A 16,604-nucleotide genomic window follows, 5' to 3' on the forward strand; every position below is an offset into this window, starting at 1 on the left:
ACAACACAAGAGTGTGGTTATTTGCAGGCACCCAGGTGGCACAATCAGAACACTGAAAGTAACCAAACAAAATATGAGGTTATGAATATTCTAAAATTTCTGGCAGGGAAACAGGGACTTAAGAGAAATATCTGTGAAAAGACTTACCCTCCCTGCTCCTTTAAAAAAAAAAAAAAAAGGAATGTAATTTTTCTGAACCTAAAAAGCTTTTCCCTATAAACTACCACTTGTCATAGTATCAATACCCATGTTATTTACACACACACACACACACACACACACACACACCCCACATACTCCTTAAAAAATTAAGATAGCTATTTAAGAATTATATCCAGGTATATTCAACTATCCATAGTACATTTCTATAAAGGCTTTTCCCAATTACCTGTTTAATTACTCAATTCCCTCATAACTAAAATAAGCAAATCAGAAGGATCTATCATAGAATGCCAATCACAGATAACAAAAGGTCCATTACTCACTCAAGTAAACATAAATAACAAAGAATAATGGGAGATTAAGGTCCTGATTCAAAAGAAAACGTATGGTACTTAGCAAATCAGTTCCTCTCTAGAGCTCAATATTAACAACTACGAAATGTCACCTTCATCTCCTTAAATCACAGTCCAAACTTCTACATCTCCATTTAGGACTTAATAAAGATGCAGAAAGTAGTAGTTTATTAAGAGAATTAGAGTAATCCACCTGATGTATCTTTAGCATTCTGCTTAAGGTGTAACTCTAATTTCAAACTCATTTCAAACCAAAGCAGTATCTCAACAACAAACTAGAAATTTCTTACTCATATGTTAACTGGAGCTGCCTCATAGTTTGGGGACATGCTCTTGGGAAACAGACGTAAAGGTCGAACTGAATGATGATAGTAATATAAAAAAACCAGCAAAATATCTACCACATCATTACTCACTTGAAATTCCTAATAAAAAAGATCAGATATACAAATGTTACAAACATAGAAGACATACTATAAAAGGAAACTGCAGTAGTGGAATTTAGGATTCACTTCCCTTTACATCTCTGGGAAAACCTACACTTCCATATTCCCTAACCTGTACAATATTGCTGCAATACCTTATGAAATTTACAGGCTAAGAACTTACGGTCAGGATATGTGTGTCCCAAGTAGCTGGACTGACTAAGGCTGTACTTCAGAGTAATCATGTTCAGCCTCATTTCATCATGCTCAGTTTCCATAACTCATCACAAACCCAGTTAATGTCTTTTCCAACAACTACTACAACTCTGTAAAGGAACTGATATCTGCAGACAGTGTATCTCTACTAATGCAAAATCTTCTAGCTTAGGAAAACAAATGATCGTCTTCATGTAATGAGGTAAGTTAAATGCCAGCAGTATCATTCAACTGACACAGAATAAAGGTAAAAATATGGGAAAAAAATTAAAAGACAGCAATGTGACATAACAACATTAAGATCTTTGCTGTCTTAGAACTAAATATAATAGTTTATAATCTGCTTCTACAAGCAAATCACCTAACAAATTTAAAAAAATGAAATATTCGAATATATTAAGGATCTAGATTACATTGAAAACACCTACAAAAATATTCGAGTTAAATTAGAATCCATGTAAATGGTCAAATAAAATTAAGGAAAATCAAATAAATAAAACACAAAGTCCAACAAGTCCACTGATACATGGTGTTGAGGATTCTGAAGGAGGTCTAACATTTCTAATACAAAGAACACAGTGAGATGATAATACAATCGAAATTATCATGGGACGAAGAGAGCACACACTACTTTTCCTGATACAGATCTCCTAATGGACAATAAATTATTCCTATCAAGAACTGTACTTTTTAACTTTCTTTCTTTGTTGGGTTAAATATGTGATGGACGATTAATGAGTGTACCAGATATTATATAGAAGTGTACTATATGTTAACCAACTACCATTTAAATAAAAACTTTTTTTTTAAATAGAAAAAAAAGTAACTAGGGGTACAAATAAATTTTATATAAGAACAGATATTACCATTTACATCGAAATGGATGGAATTGGAGAGTATTATGCTAAGCGAAATAAGTCAATCTGACAAAGACAATTATCATATGGTTTCACTCACCATGTGGAATATAAGAAAAACTGCACAGGATCATAGTGGAAGGGAGGGAAACTGGACTGGAACTTATCAAAGGAGGAGAAAAACCAAGAGAGGCTCAAATTAACTACAGTAAACAAACTGGGGTTTTCTGGAGGGGACATGGGCAGGGGAATGTAACTGGGTGCTGGGCATTAAGGAGGGCATGTGATATGATGAACACTGGGTATTATATGGAACTGATGAATTACTGAACTCTACCTCTGAAACTGATGATGTACTATAGCTTGTCTAATTAAATTTAACTTAAACATATGGGAACAGACAGTCCAATGATTGCAGATGTACAAATATCTCACCCATGGGTCAATGTGTTACCCTTGTTAACAGTAAAACTAATACAAATGATTCATAATCATCAAATATCTGGCTGGTCTTTGAGGCTTTTTATTACACCTTGGCTACCTCACCTCATTTTTAAATTATTTTGCCCACCAAAGAAAATTAATCCAGTCCAGACTTCTACTAACCAATTCTATTCTACATTAGAACTTCCTAAATTAGAGGCAAAAAAACCATTGATGTTAGCAACATGGACTCCAGAGCAAAACTGAGGTGACACTGAATGCAGAAGACCCACTGGGACTATTTTTTTTTTTTTTTTTTGGTCTGCACCCCTGCCAACAGAGGATACCAGAGGCAAACGGCACATCACTTTTAATACAAAGAAAGTCCCTTGAGGTTCCCTCATCTATCATTTAAGAAGTCGAATGAAGTATACTGCAGCCAACACCCAGCTGCTTCCCTTCACATTCTACTCACTTTTGGCATAGATGGACTTGCTGCATTTAACACCTGAAGTCATTAATCAACATTCACATCTAAAACAAATATATCCTTGGAACTGGATTTCAAAAACTGCTCTCTTATTGGTCCTTCATCATCTCAATTAAGCAGGAGAGATCCTCTCACCCCTGTAAAATCAAACAGAATTTTCTTATTTCCACTCTTTGACCAAAAATGACTCTGAGGAGAGCCTACTTCCTCCTCTCTCTCTGCCTGCCTCTCTGCCTACTTGTTATCTCTGTCTGTCAAATAATTAAATAAAATCTTAAAAAAATACGGAGCTAGTTATTAGTTAGGCATAGATTCTAATCACAGACATTCCACTACATGGAAGGAACTATAATAAATCTTAAGAACTTGCACCCTAACATTTTTTAAAAAATTGGTAATGCTGACACATTTTTAAAAATTATTTTTATTAACATATAATGTATTACTTGCCCCAGGGGTGCAGGTCTGTGAATTGTCAGGCTTACACATTTCACAGTTCTCACCATATCACATACCCTCCCCAATGTCCATAACCCAAACTCCCTCTCCATAACCCCCATTCCCCCAGCAACCTTCAGTTTGTTTTGTGAGATTAAGAGTCTCTTATGGTTTGTCTCCCTCCATGTGATAGGGTCTATGCCCACTGATCACTGCAGACAACTGAAGAAAAACAAAACCAAAATAAATTGTCTTCAAACACCAGTGGTGTCCATGTAAGGACACTTACCATACTCACTGCATTTTATAATACATGTTCCACAAATATGAGTTCCCCTCTTTCCTGGACATCACTAATTCTGGCATTCTATGTTTTATTGAAGAGGTGGTCGTCTCCCTTTTACATGTCCTTGCTTCCATCTCAATATGTGTGTGTACCTTCTGGGATTTAAGGTTGAGTTTCCTTTTTTGCTTTCAACAGCATACATGTTTAAAAAGAAGGGAAAAAAAAATGAGCTCAGAATATCTTATGAAAACTTTAAAAAAGATGTCTGAAGAATTGGCAATGTATACTGCCAATTTACACCTGACATTTCTAAGTATTCAAAGTTCCACAGTAAGTCAAAATATCTGTTGAAAATAATGTTCTATGAAAAGTCTACTGAGGCACATTGACTAGATTTCAGAGTGTCATTTAAGCTCAAGTTTTGAAATCATTATGTTCAGACAAGGTCCTTTGTCATCATGAACCTAGCCAAGGCCTCTATAATACACTATAACTTTTCTTTACAAGGTTATTTTACCTGGAATGATTTTTGTTTGTCCTAAGTGCAGCTAACACCATTTTCAGCTTCCTTCCGATACTACTGGGTAGGATCCAGTGACATGTCAGAAAACTGAGTGGTTAAATTCTCTCCTCGTTTCAGTCATCAACTATGTGGGCAAAAAGACCTTATTAAGACCAAAAAAACTGTAATACAAAAAAAAATGATTAGAATATGACCCCGAAGAAATAAAAAATTAAATTAAATTTTTAAAAAAATGTATCTTGCTTTACTTATTTACTATAATTCAAATATTGAGCTTTATTAAATGAATGGCCAGTCGCAGGGAACTGGAATGTAAAGATGAGTAAGAATCTGGCAATGTATTATCAATTGGATAACATGTATTTGAAAACTTCATATAATCTTACAGAGGGTATAACTGACTACTGGCTGAAATCAATTAAGTTTTATTGGAAATGAACACAATAAATTGTTTTCCTGATCACTGAAATCAGATTATATAAGTTCCAGACAAGTATTATTATTATCACATAACTCTGTAAGTTAGTTTCTACTACATTATTATTATAATGCAAGTTAAGATCTACAAGAAATAAAACACCGGTTAGGTTTAAAAAAATTACAAGACTTCGGGGCGCCTGGGTGGCTCAGTGGGTTGTGCCGCTGCCTTAGGCTTGGGTCATGATCTCAGGGTCCTGGGACAGAGTGCCGCATCGGGCTCTCTGCTCAGCAGGGAGTCTGCTTCCCCCCCTCTCTCTCTCTGCCTCTCTGCCTACTTGTGATCTCTCTCTGTCAAATAAATAAATAAAATCTTAAAAAAAAAATTACAAGACTTCTGGGCAACCCCCTTGGGTCCCCTCCCTCCTTAGGAGCTTTGTATTACCATTTGTTATCACTCAATAAACCTTGTATTGTTGCCCAAAAAAGAAAAAATAAAAGACTTCTGGTATCACCTGCATGTGAATTCTGAAAAAGTTAAACTCACTGAAACAGACTATAATGGTGGTTGCCTGGGGCTGATGGGGTGTGTAAAATGGAGATGCTGATCAAAGGGTATAGAATTTTAATTATAAAATGATTAAGTTCAAAGGATCTAATACACAGCATGGGAGCTATAGTTAACAGTATTATAATATTCGAAATTTGCCAAGAGTAAATCTTAAATGTTCTCATCACAAGAAAAAAAAATGGAAGGGGCACCCAGGTGACTCAGTGGGTTAAAGCCTTTGCCTTCAGCTCAGGTCATGACCTCAGGCTCCTGGGATCGAGCCCCCAATTGGGCTCTCTGCTCAGCAGGGAGCTTGCTTTGTCCCACTCTCTCTCTCTGCCTGCCTCTCGGCCTACTTGTGATCTCTGTCAAATAAATAAAATTAAAAAAAAAAAAGAAAAGAAAAAATGGAACTATGCAAGGTGATGGATGTGTTAAATAACCTTGTTGTAGAAATCTTTTCACAATAGCGGTGTATAGTAAATCATCATGTATCATACCTAAACATTACATAGTATAATTTATCAATTATATATTGATAAAGCTGAATAAAATTACAAGACTTATAAAATTTTACATGACAGAAGAGTAATGAGTGTATGAGGGCAAGAAGCCACATCATTTTTATATGAAGTCCAGTGTACCTATCATATAAACACAAATACCACAAATAACTCAAAATCATGAAGATTTAAGGTAACATTAACTATTAAATCCCAGAATTCTATTTAAAATTATTATTTAAACCACAATCAAAAATCTGTACTGATGTGCTATGTGTATATATTTATGAAATTACTGCTAATAAATGTGACCAGGAAATCAAGAAGTCATTGCCCAACTGTGCTTTAGATATAATGTGTATTTCATGTGAATACAGAATGGGATAAAACCATAAGGGACAAGTATTACTGCCATGAATGTTTGAAAACTGTTATTATGTGTTTACAACGGAACTCTGTAGCAGCTCAGATCTAGCAATCCATAACAAAAGATCCACATTCATCTTACACTCCACATGCAATTACAGGAGTATCTGTACCAAGTATCTTTTTCAATATGTGTTCCCACAACCAAGGTTATCGAACAATTAGAGAAGTTCTAGGAAAAGAATATTACCACCAAATCAAAACACCATTAGAAGTAAGCATCTTGCAGAATCTAGAGTTCTTGTCACTTACCTCTACCTTGCAAAAGTAGCCATCAACTTTACTTAAGGAAATATGAGAGAACAGGTTTTCTTTGAATATGATGCACAATCACTCATGCCAAAATCTAAGGATCATCCACATTAGCAGGTCTATGCAAGTAGGAAAGTTTTTCTTTCAAAACAGGAAAAAGTACCATAAATTATTCAAAAGTTGGTCCAGAAAGGCCATCTGCATAGAAAACAATGCTCTTTGCATATCACACACACAATTTTAAGAAGTTCTAAGTCATATATATCAGTCAATTTTATCTTAACAGAATTGCTTTGCCTGCAGAGATCCAGATCCATCAAGTACTTTGCCTGGTGCTCTAGTAACCAAGAAGTTCCACTGTAACATTTACAATCTCTAAAGTATTACACCTGCCTTATATAAACTAACTAAACAGAGGTGGACCTGGCTACTTTACGTTCCCTTCCTAATAGCGGCCATCAGTATTAAAAACTACTTTGGGAGAGACCACACAGATTTGGTGACAACAACTGCAGTAATTTTAAGGGTCCCTTTTCCTTGGGAGACTATTAGTTGAAAGGCCATGATTTAAAAGATGGAAATTGAAGGAGCACCTGGCTATCTCATTCAGTAGAGCATATGACTCTTGCTCTCAGGGCTATGAGCTGGAGCTCCACTTTGGGTGCATAGATTATTTAAAAAAATATATCTTTAAAAAAATTAAAACTAAAAGATGGAAATGGTGATATACACACATTTTTTTGTAAAATCAATGGAAAAGACATGATCGATCTACTGAAGTTTGAAGTTACTGAGGAATTAAAACCATCTTTAACTCATATTTTATAAGCCACAATTAAAATCGATAAGGACTGACTCATTGCCCAGTTGAAAGCTTAGCAGTAAAACCTAAAAAATTCTACTATTTCCCTTTTAAAAGTGAGTTCACCATTGTTGCATAACCATCACAAATAGACCCAGATATCTGGGCATCCCTCAGCTATTTAACTGGAAGATATTTCCCATTCCTCTAAACATTTCCAGTACACCACTAAGTGATGTGATTGGATAATTTGTACTCAAGAGTTATCAACTAATAACACAACTTATCCCAAATAATGAACTCTCCCTGGTTCCCAGTACCCAGCCTTTTCCATTCATTAAAAAAAAAAATGTAAGTAAGGGGCGCCTGGGTGGCTCAGTTGGTTAAGCGACTGCCTTCTGCTCAGGTCATAATCCTGGAATCCTGGGATGGAGTCCCACATTAGGCTCCCTGCTAGGCAGGGATTCTGCTTCTTCCTTTGACCTCTCCCCTTTCCTGCTCTCTCTCTCTCTCATTATCTCTCTCTGAAAAGAAATAAAATCTTTAAAAATAATAAACTAAGTAAAAAAAAATGTATAAGTAAATACTTACTGGTAGACAGTGATGATTATTCCAGTATTGTATCATCTATTCTGATCACACAAGGCCCAAGGGCACTGTAAAAGCTTATCACCTGATACAAACTTCCATGAAAAGGAGTATCTCCAATTCCAAATGCTTTGATTTAATGAACAAAGTTTGTTTCAGTACCAGTTTCTTTCCATAGGTGGCCTTACATGGCCTTTCATCCCACCCCTCCTTCCTTTTGGGTATGTATGACATAGCAAAGAGGAAGATGCCATATGTAAGTTTTAGCCTATCTACTTAGCCCCCTGGTTAAGGGTTTTCTTTGGTGTCATGGTTGCAAACTAATACCAGTGAATGCACAAAGTGGAAGTTAGGAAGCTTAATCAAGTATCAGAACAATTTTATCTTAAGAATCAGAGAGAAAATTATTTAAATGCATTGCTTAACAGAATTCACCTTATCCATAATAACTTCAAAACCAGAAAAATCCCAGTCTTCACTTTGAAAACAACAAAATCAACAGGCAAAAAAGTACAACATACAACAGTACCTCGCAGTTTAATTGCTCTGTGCATTTATTAGCTAGTATTAATGCAGCAAGGAGGGAACAACAGCTCACAAACACTCTACACAATTTCACAAGACACATCGCAGGGGAAAAAGTGACTTTTTAAGAATGATCAACAGTATCCTAGGGTCTTGGTGGACGCATTCCTGGGGGAGGTGGACCTGGGGAGGAAAAAAAGCAAAATTCCATGGGACCATTAGAAAAACGTCACATAAATATTAAAGGGCCCAGCTGGCACCAATGCACAAAAGTGTAGCCACTCACCTCTAATTCCTGGTGGAGGGGGTCTCATTCCTGGTGGGGGCATGCCTATTGGCGTCCCTCGAGCAGGGGGAAGCCCAATTGGTGGTCCCATGGGGGGTCTCATACCAGGTGGAGGAGCCATAATGCCTAGAGAAGAAAAAATGGTAGAAATAAAGACCTCATAATTAAGCTCAGCTAAGATGATAGAATAAAATACAAGATAATATTTAAGGAAATGTGCCCAGATACTAAGTAGAGGGTTGAACAATTTCTCCTAGACCATTACCATGTAAGCCCATCCCCAACTTCATTAATAAGAGTACACAGCTTTCCATTAAAAACTACTTAAAAAGAGGTTTAAAAGTGGGAAACATAATCTAAGCAACTAGTTAGATAATTGAGCTGTTTCTTAGTTCAGTATGTTTTTAGAATATTTTTTGTCGTCACTTCCTCCAGAAAATACAAATTTTTCACGTAACATCACACATACACACACACACACACACCCCACACACACATATGTATTTAATATCTATATAGATAAATAACAAATTCTTACTTTCTATTATCATTTTCTTACCTGGAGGTGGTGTTGCTCGGCCCACAGGAGTGGGTGGGGTCCCCCGTCCTGGTGGGTATTGAGTTGGGGCTCCGGCAATGCTGGCAGTAGCAGCAACTGCAGCAGCTGCTACAGTGCCTCTCCCCTGTGGAGTCATTACCTGACAAGGCATGATCAGATATGTAAAGGTAAGGCATATTCTCCCATTATTCAAACAAAGTAATCAGTGGATACCATGGCCTATTAAATATGATATAATAATTTTGTATTTCTCCCATTTTCATTTCAAAAATCTTAACACACTCATACATCCTCCTAAAACCCCATGTTCCTTATTTTCTTTTACTGTTATTTTTCATTTCTTTTCAGTGTTCCAGAATTCATTGTTTATGCACAACACCCAGTGCTCCATGCAATACGTGCCCTCCTTAATACCCACCACCAGGCTCACCCAAACTCCTACCGCCCTCCCCTCCAAAACCCTCAGTTTGTTTCTCAGAGTCCAGTCTCTCATGGTTCATCTCCCTCTCCCAATTTCCCCCAACTAACTTCTCTCCATCTCCCATGTCCTCCCTATTATTCCTTATGCTCCACAAATAAGCAAAAGCATATGATAATTGACTGTCTCTACTTGACTTATTTCACTCAGCAAAATCTCCTCCAGTCCCATCCATGTTGATACAGTGATAGAGAAGTTGGGTATTCACTGTTTCTGATGGAGGCATAGTATTCCATTGTATATATGGACCATATCTTCTTTTTTAAATTTAATTATTTTTTTAATTTTTATAAAGATATATTTTTATCCCCAGGGGTACAGGTCTGTGAATCACCAGGTTTACACACTTCACAGCACTCACCATACCACATAACTCCCCAATGTCCATAACCCCACCCCCCTCCCCCCCAGCAACCCTCAGTTTGTGAGATTAAGCGTTACTTAGGGTTTGTCTCCCTCCCAATCCTGTCTTGTTTCATTTATTCTTCTCCTACCCCCTTAACCCCCATGTTTCATCTCCACTTCCTCATATCAGGGAGATCATATGATAGTTGTCTTTCTCTGACTGACTTATTTCACTAAGCCTGATACCCTCTAGTTCCATCCACATCGTTGCAAATGGCAAGATTTCATTTCTTTTGATGGCTGCATAGTATTCCATTGTGTATATATACCACACCTTCTTTACCCATTCATCTGTTGATGGACATCTAGGTTCTTTCCATAGTTTGGCTATTGTACACATTGCTGCTACAAACATTCGAATGCACGTGCCCCTCCAGATCACTACGTTTGTATCTTTAGGGTAAATACCCAGTAGTGCAATTGCTGGGTCATAGGGTAGTTCTATTTTCAACATTTTGAGGAACCTCCATGCTGTTTTCCAGAGTGGTTGCTCCAGCTTGCATTCCCACCAACAGTGTAGGAGAGCTCCTCTTTCTCCGCAGCCTCGCCATTATCTGTCATTTCCAGACTTGTTAATTTTAGCCATTCTGACTGGTGTGAGGTGATATCTCATTGTGGTTTTGATTTGTATTTCCCTGATGCCGAGTGATATGGAGCACTTTTTCATGTGTCTGTTGGCCATCTGGATGTCTTCTTTGCAGAAATGTCTGTTCATGTCCTCTGCCCATTTCTTGATTGGATTATTTGTTCTTTGGGTGTTGAGTTTGCTAAGTTCTTTATAGATTTTGGACAGTAGCCCTTTATCTGATAAGTCATTTGCAAATATCTTCTCCCATTCTGTCAGCTGTCTTTTAGTTTTGTTAACTGTTTCCTTCGCTGTGCAAAAGCTTTTGATCTTGATGAAATCCCAATAGTTCATTTTTGCCCTTGCCTCCCTTGCCTTTGGTGATGTTCCTTGGAAGAAGCTGCTGCGGCTGAGGTCGAAGAGGTTGCTGCCTGTGGTCTCCTCAAGGATTTTGATGGATTCCTTTCTCACATTGAGGTGGACCATATCTTCTTTATCCATTTCTGTTGAAGGGCATCTTGGTTCTTTCTAGTTTGGTGACTATGGCCATTGCTGCTATGATCATTGGGGTGCAGATGGCCCTTCTTTTCAGTACGTCTGTATCATTGGGGTAAATACCCAATAGTGCAATTGCAAGGTCATAGCGTAGCTGTTTTTAATTTCTTAAGGAATCTCCACACTGTTTTCCAAATACATTCCCTATTTTAACCTACTAAGTCCTTTCACATTTTTTCAACTTTTTTTTTTTTGAAGATTCTGTTTATTTGACAGAGAAACATCACAAGTAGGCAGAGACGCAGGCAGAGAGAGAGGGGCAAGTAGCCTCCCCACTGAGCAGAGAGCTTGATGCAGGCCTCGATCCCAGTACCCTGAGATCATTACCTGAGCTGAAGACAGAGATTTAACCCACTAAGCCACCCAGGCATCCATCAACTCTGGTTTACCAATCCATATTTCTCTTTACTCACCCATTCTGAGAAGTTCCTCTTATCAAGGTGGCTTTAATCCTTTCCCCTCCTGATGTGTATTTGTCTTTCATCACCTTCTACAACATATGCTGCTTACATAGTTATAGGATGTGCACTCAGGCTTTTAAATCTATTCAGCTTCTAGACATATTCTCTAAATAATATAAAACCTTCTCCTATCTCCTCACCTGTTGGGATGGCCCCCCAACCCCTCGGACAGGGCCTGCTAATCCAGCAGGAGCCTGGGGGATTGGAACACCAGCTGGCACTCCTCTGCCAGCTGCCCTGCCAACCCCAGGACCTCCTGCAGCTCCAGCAAGTGGTACCCGAGCAATTCCAGTCTGAAACAAGAAAAAATTGAAATCAAATTATTTACCAATGTCACAAATAATCTTATTCCTAAAATATCACTACCTCCCACTATTTTCTTACATCATCTAGTTTGTATTAGTTCCATACTCAAAGGAATAAGCAAGTACACCATGGAGGCATTCAACACATTACAAGTACATAGAATTTTTAGTACACAGAAATCTACCACTCCCACCCTTATATAGGTAGTTCCAGCACATAGAATAATTCACTGAAAAGTCCTTTATCACCATATATGGACAAGTAAGCACGGACATTAAGTGCTAGGCATATTTTACTTAACAAATGTATATTATTATTATGCCTTATTGTACCTTCATTTAGCAAACATCTCGAATAATCTAATGTCCTTCCACATTAATGTTCTGTCCTACCCTACAGCTTCCTTACATCTTTGGGGGGTGGTCCTTCCACAGTCATGGATACCAAGTTCTCCCCACGTAGTAATACCAGACCTAAAACCCGCTTTTCTTCACGCTCTGGCTGCTTAGCATTCTTTGGCCTATAAATCAAAAGTAAACATTGTTGAGATTAAATTAGTGGTCACTCACTAAAATTTAAGTTAGGTATCAACCAAAACAATAATTGATGGAAAATATTCATGCTCAGTTACTAAGTTATTACTAAGTTATAACAAAACAAAGACCAATACAAAAACACTAGACTCACTGACATATAAGGAAAAATGGTAAACCCCTTTCCTATCAAAATTTTTAAGAATGTTACCTCAATGTTTTATTCAGCAAGATTAATTTCTGCTTTGTTAAACAAAATGCAAATTATGCAGCTGAAACTTTTAAGACAAGTTAATTGTAATGTGTTTTCATGTTAACATGGGAAGTAACTTTTTTTAAATCATATTTTAAGTAAATCTGGATGACAGACAACTAAAATAGTAATAAGAGGCAGTCTTTTTATTCCAAAAGATAAAGGCAAAAAAAAAAAAAAAAGGATTTGAATAAGGCATGACTATGCATTATTGGCATTACCACTTACATAATAAAATAAAGTAAAATAACTATAAATAAAAACAAAATTTAAAAAAAAAACTTGTGTAGTCACAACTGTCAACAGCAAAAAATCACAAATTCATGAGGCATATACTATGTAATATGGGTAAAAGCAACTGACAATGTCATTCAACAATCCTCATTAAATATTATCATAGAATAATGCAGTTTAAAGCATTATGCATGTGAAATTATCCTTGTATCTTAGTGAGAAAAGTGAAACAGAGAAATTAATATGCCTAAAACTCTCAAATACCTTTAGAATTTGTATTTTAGGGAAAAATCTACATTATTTACACACAAGAAAAAGCACTGAAACATGCCATCATCCTAGAATATCTGAAATAATCCTACTTGGTGTGCAGGGAGATGGAGAATACATGAAAAGGGGAAGATGTGGAATATGTTTTTGAATATGTTTTTTGCCTGAGAGGAAAAGACTTAAAAGAGTACAGCAGACAACTCATGCTGAAAATTATCTTTTTCTGGCACCTGGGTGGCTCAGTGGGTTGAGCCTCTGCCTTCAGCTCAGGTCATGATCTCAGGGTCCTGGGATCGAGTCCCACATCGGGCTCTCTGCTCGGCGGGGAGCCTGCTTCCTCCTCTCTCTCTCTCTGCCTGCCTCTCTACCTACTTGGGATCTCTGTCTGTCAAATAAATAAATAAAATCTTTAAAAAAAATTATCTTTTTCTGCATATTTAATAAAATTTATATGAAATAGGCAATTTAAACTTCTGGATATCACCAACTGTGGAAATAAAGTAAATGAAGCCAAGAATCCAGGGTGATGCCTCATAAGTTCTACCCCATGATAAAAGCCTAAAACAAAGCCATCTTGAATGTCCAGAGGTATTACAAGCACCAACTCAACTCCTCTGAATGAAAAGTCAACTGAGTGGAAGTAGGATGCCACTAAGATCCACCAATTTCTGTGATCTTGCTGCAGATAGTCAACAGCGCCCTATGAAAGCAAGCTCCCTGGTCACAGGTATAAAGATGGTAGCCTAATGTGGTAAAGCATAAACATAAAGGTCATTCCTGAAGAAATGAAGTGGGCAAATGATAAATACAATAAGCAAAAAGGATTAAGAATGGACACCAAATCAACACTGGACATGATGAATTTGGCCAACACAAGGAAGATGCAAAGAGGCTAGTAGAACCAAATGTTGAACTTAACCTGGAGTATTCTAATCATATCCCAACTCCTCTACCACTAAGACCGAAAAATGTTATTCCCTCAGGAATGCTGCAGAACCAAACCTATTAATAACATCTTCTAACTTTTAAGATTTTATTTATTTGACAGAGAGCTCACAAGTAGGCAGAGAGACAGGCATAGAGAGGGGGAAAGCAGGCTCCCTGTGGAGCAGAGCCTGATGCAGGGCTAGATCCCAGGACCCTGGGATCATGACCTCAGCTGAAGGCAGAGGCTTAACCCACTGAGTCACCCAGATGCCCCATCTCATAACTTTTTAAATAAATGCAGATACTCTGTTCATACTGTGAGTTCTATTTCAAATTAAGTTCATGTATGTTTGCAAACTTAAAACAGTAGTGTAAATACAGCGACTTTATGACTGGGAGACCCTAATCCAATTCAGTAATGGTTTAGGTTGTAAGGCAATAGACTAGCCCTGCCACATTTTTCCTCCTCTCTTAACAGTTACCCTCTATAACTCCTTATGCCTATTACCCTCTCCCTCATTCTCCCACCAACCAAACCCAAAATAGTCTTACTTGATCTTTCTGAATTCATCACAATCACAGAGGATCAAGTTCATATGTTTGTCAAAAGCCTTAAAGGTGCCAATGAAGATTCGGCCATCTTGCAAGATACATCTCATTCTATAGTCAATGTGCTGCAGCATCTTGCTGCTCTTTCCCACAGTCTGAAAGAAGTAAGAAAGTTGTCAGTCACTCATAAGCCAGTTTGTAAATATGTTATAACCTTCCCACCATGTCTTCCCTATTCCTTTGTCAATCCAAACTTTGTTTCCTTAACACATCCTGCCTCCCTTATTTTCTCCAAAAATCCCTTCAGTCTCAAGATACTGGACCCAATTTAGGCCCAGAGCAACTATGCTCTTCTATGGAACCCTCTACTTCTCAGAATGTATTAAGTGTAGTCTCCCATCATCCTAACTATATTTCCCTAACTACATTTCTTCCCCAACAGAGTCACAAACCCAGTTCCATGTTAGTATTCTATCATTCTAATTAGTCTCCTTTCCCAATTTTGATCCCAAATCCCACTCTCTTTCAGAACACTCAACCCTATGGATTACTTCTTTTCTCCTAGACCTGTAGCCAAACAGTGGGAAATTCCTACCTCCATCCGAAACTTTCCAATTCCCATTGACCCAATGCAAACACAAACTATTATTTAGTTCCCCAAAGACCTTTATCCTTGTTATATCACACCCCACATCCCCTCCCCTTCAGAGTTTGGAACAGTTGTTTCTCAAACCTTTTTCAGTTTGATTTAACCTACTAAGTCACTTCTAAAAATATTTTTACCTTAAATCACTCACTCTACTGAAATTTCAATATGCTGATAATACTGTATCTCTATTTATATACTGTAGTCCTTAAGAAGACCACAAGCTATCATAAAATCTAATATTCCTTCTACTTTCCAAATCAACTTTTGCTGCCTTAAGGTATCTTTACTGCTGGGAATACATACTGTAAGTAATCTAAACTTTAAGAGAACCACAAAACAGATTATTAGGGTGTTTTATTAAAGATATAAAACTGTTTATTATTATGCATTTCTCATGCCCTGAATTGCTAAACCCCTCCATCTTTAATGTAGAATTTATGTCTATTATAACCTGAGTCTTCTATCCACTGGATGGTCCCTTACTATTTTAGGTCATAAGGAAAACTCTCTTCTGTATTTTCTCACATGTAATATCCCTCCTTAGGATATTTTCAACCACTTTATCACTACTATAGGATGACAGACATAACTGTTCTTCAGTTGATACTTCATACAATGAGATACCATCTCTTAAAGACTGATTTCTTATTTCTAACATTAAGAACCCAAAGATACCCCACACTCTGGTAAACCATTATACTAGGTCTTTCCAGTAGCTTTTCACCCTCCTGTCTTAATATACACCTTACCATGGTTGCTGTTCCACCAAATCCAATGTCCACAGGAAGGTTTCAGGATCCTTAAGACCTAAGGAAGGCTACAGATAAAGGTATGACGCAGGTTCTCCTATAAACAATGCAAGCTTGGGGCAGAAGCTTCAAACAGGAGATGGAGCCTGCAGAGGAAAGCATGATCTAGCTGCACTGCAATATACCATGTTTAAAAACAGGCAGATAATTTTTCATGAAAATCATTTTAACAGACATGTTCAAAACACTTCCCATGTTCTTACACCCACCAAGTGAATACCAAATTTCACTATTCCCATACCTTAATTCCCCCGTTTGTTTATATGCCTATCTGGGCAACTTTCTTAGCAGTCAAAAATATGCATTATGATAAAAATTATTTTTCCCAATATACTAATGAAAATACTCTTAAGTCTGGCAACCAAGAGAGTCAAAACTGGAAAAGGCCTCAGACTACTAATTATACTTATCTGAAAAGTGAATACACAAATTAGACTTGAATAGGAATTTGGTTTTATGCATAGAAGCAACCCCATATCATAAACAGAATCTGATATAATTTTACTTTTAACAATACAGACATTTCTAG

At 37.2% G+C, this 16,604-nt stretch overlaps 1 protein-coding gene and 1 long non-coding RNA gene across 4 annotated transcripts in view; both read right to left on the reverse strand.

The window, feature by feature from the left end:
• The window catches only part of LOC309867601, a 39,771-nt gene extending 34,835 nt beyond the window's left edge, over nucleotides 1-4,936 (reverse strand). For 2 of the 3 annotated variants that reach the window (XR_014313260.1, XR_014313261.1), the window contains exons 1-2: nucleotides 3,654-4,329; nucleotides 2,912-3,063 (exon numbers count right to left, since the gene is read on the reverse strand). This is a non-coding gene — a long non-coding RNA (uncharacterized lncRNA). Of the gene's footprint in view, nucleotides 1-2,911; nucleotides 3,064-3,653 lie in introns of all 3 variants that reach the window. The other variant, XR_014313262.1, reaches the window with a different exon arrangement.
• A 3,307-nt stretch (nucleotides 4,937-8,243) lies between these two features.
• On the reverse strand, nucleotides 8,244-16,154 carry SNRPN (small nuclear ribonucleoprotein polypeptide N). Its single transcript, XM_082736600.1, has 7 exons — nucleotides 16,016-16,154; nucleotides 14,621-14,772; nucleotides 12,260-12,371; nucleotides 11,686-11,838; nucleotides 9,082-9,220; nucleotides 8,523-8,648; nucleotides 8,244-8,419 (listed from the first exon to the last, which is right to left on the reverse strand). The coding sequence occupies exons 1-7, from the start codon at nucleotides 16,016-16,018 to the stop codon at nucleotides 8,382-8,384; spliced, it is 723 nt and encodes a 240-aa protein (XP_082592726.1). The 5' UTR covers nucleotides 16,019-16,154; the 3' UTR covers nucleotides 8,244-8,381.
• Between the last annotated feature and the right edge of the window lie 450 nt (nucleotides 16,155-16,604).

This window comes from Mustela nivalis (assembly GCF_964662115.1).
Source record: "Mustela nivalis genome assembly, chromosome: 6".
Classification (NCBI taxonomy): domain Eukaryota; kingdom Metazoa; phylum Chordata; class Mammalia; order Carnivora; family Mustelidae; genus Mustela; species Mustela nivalis.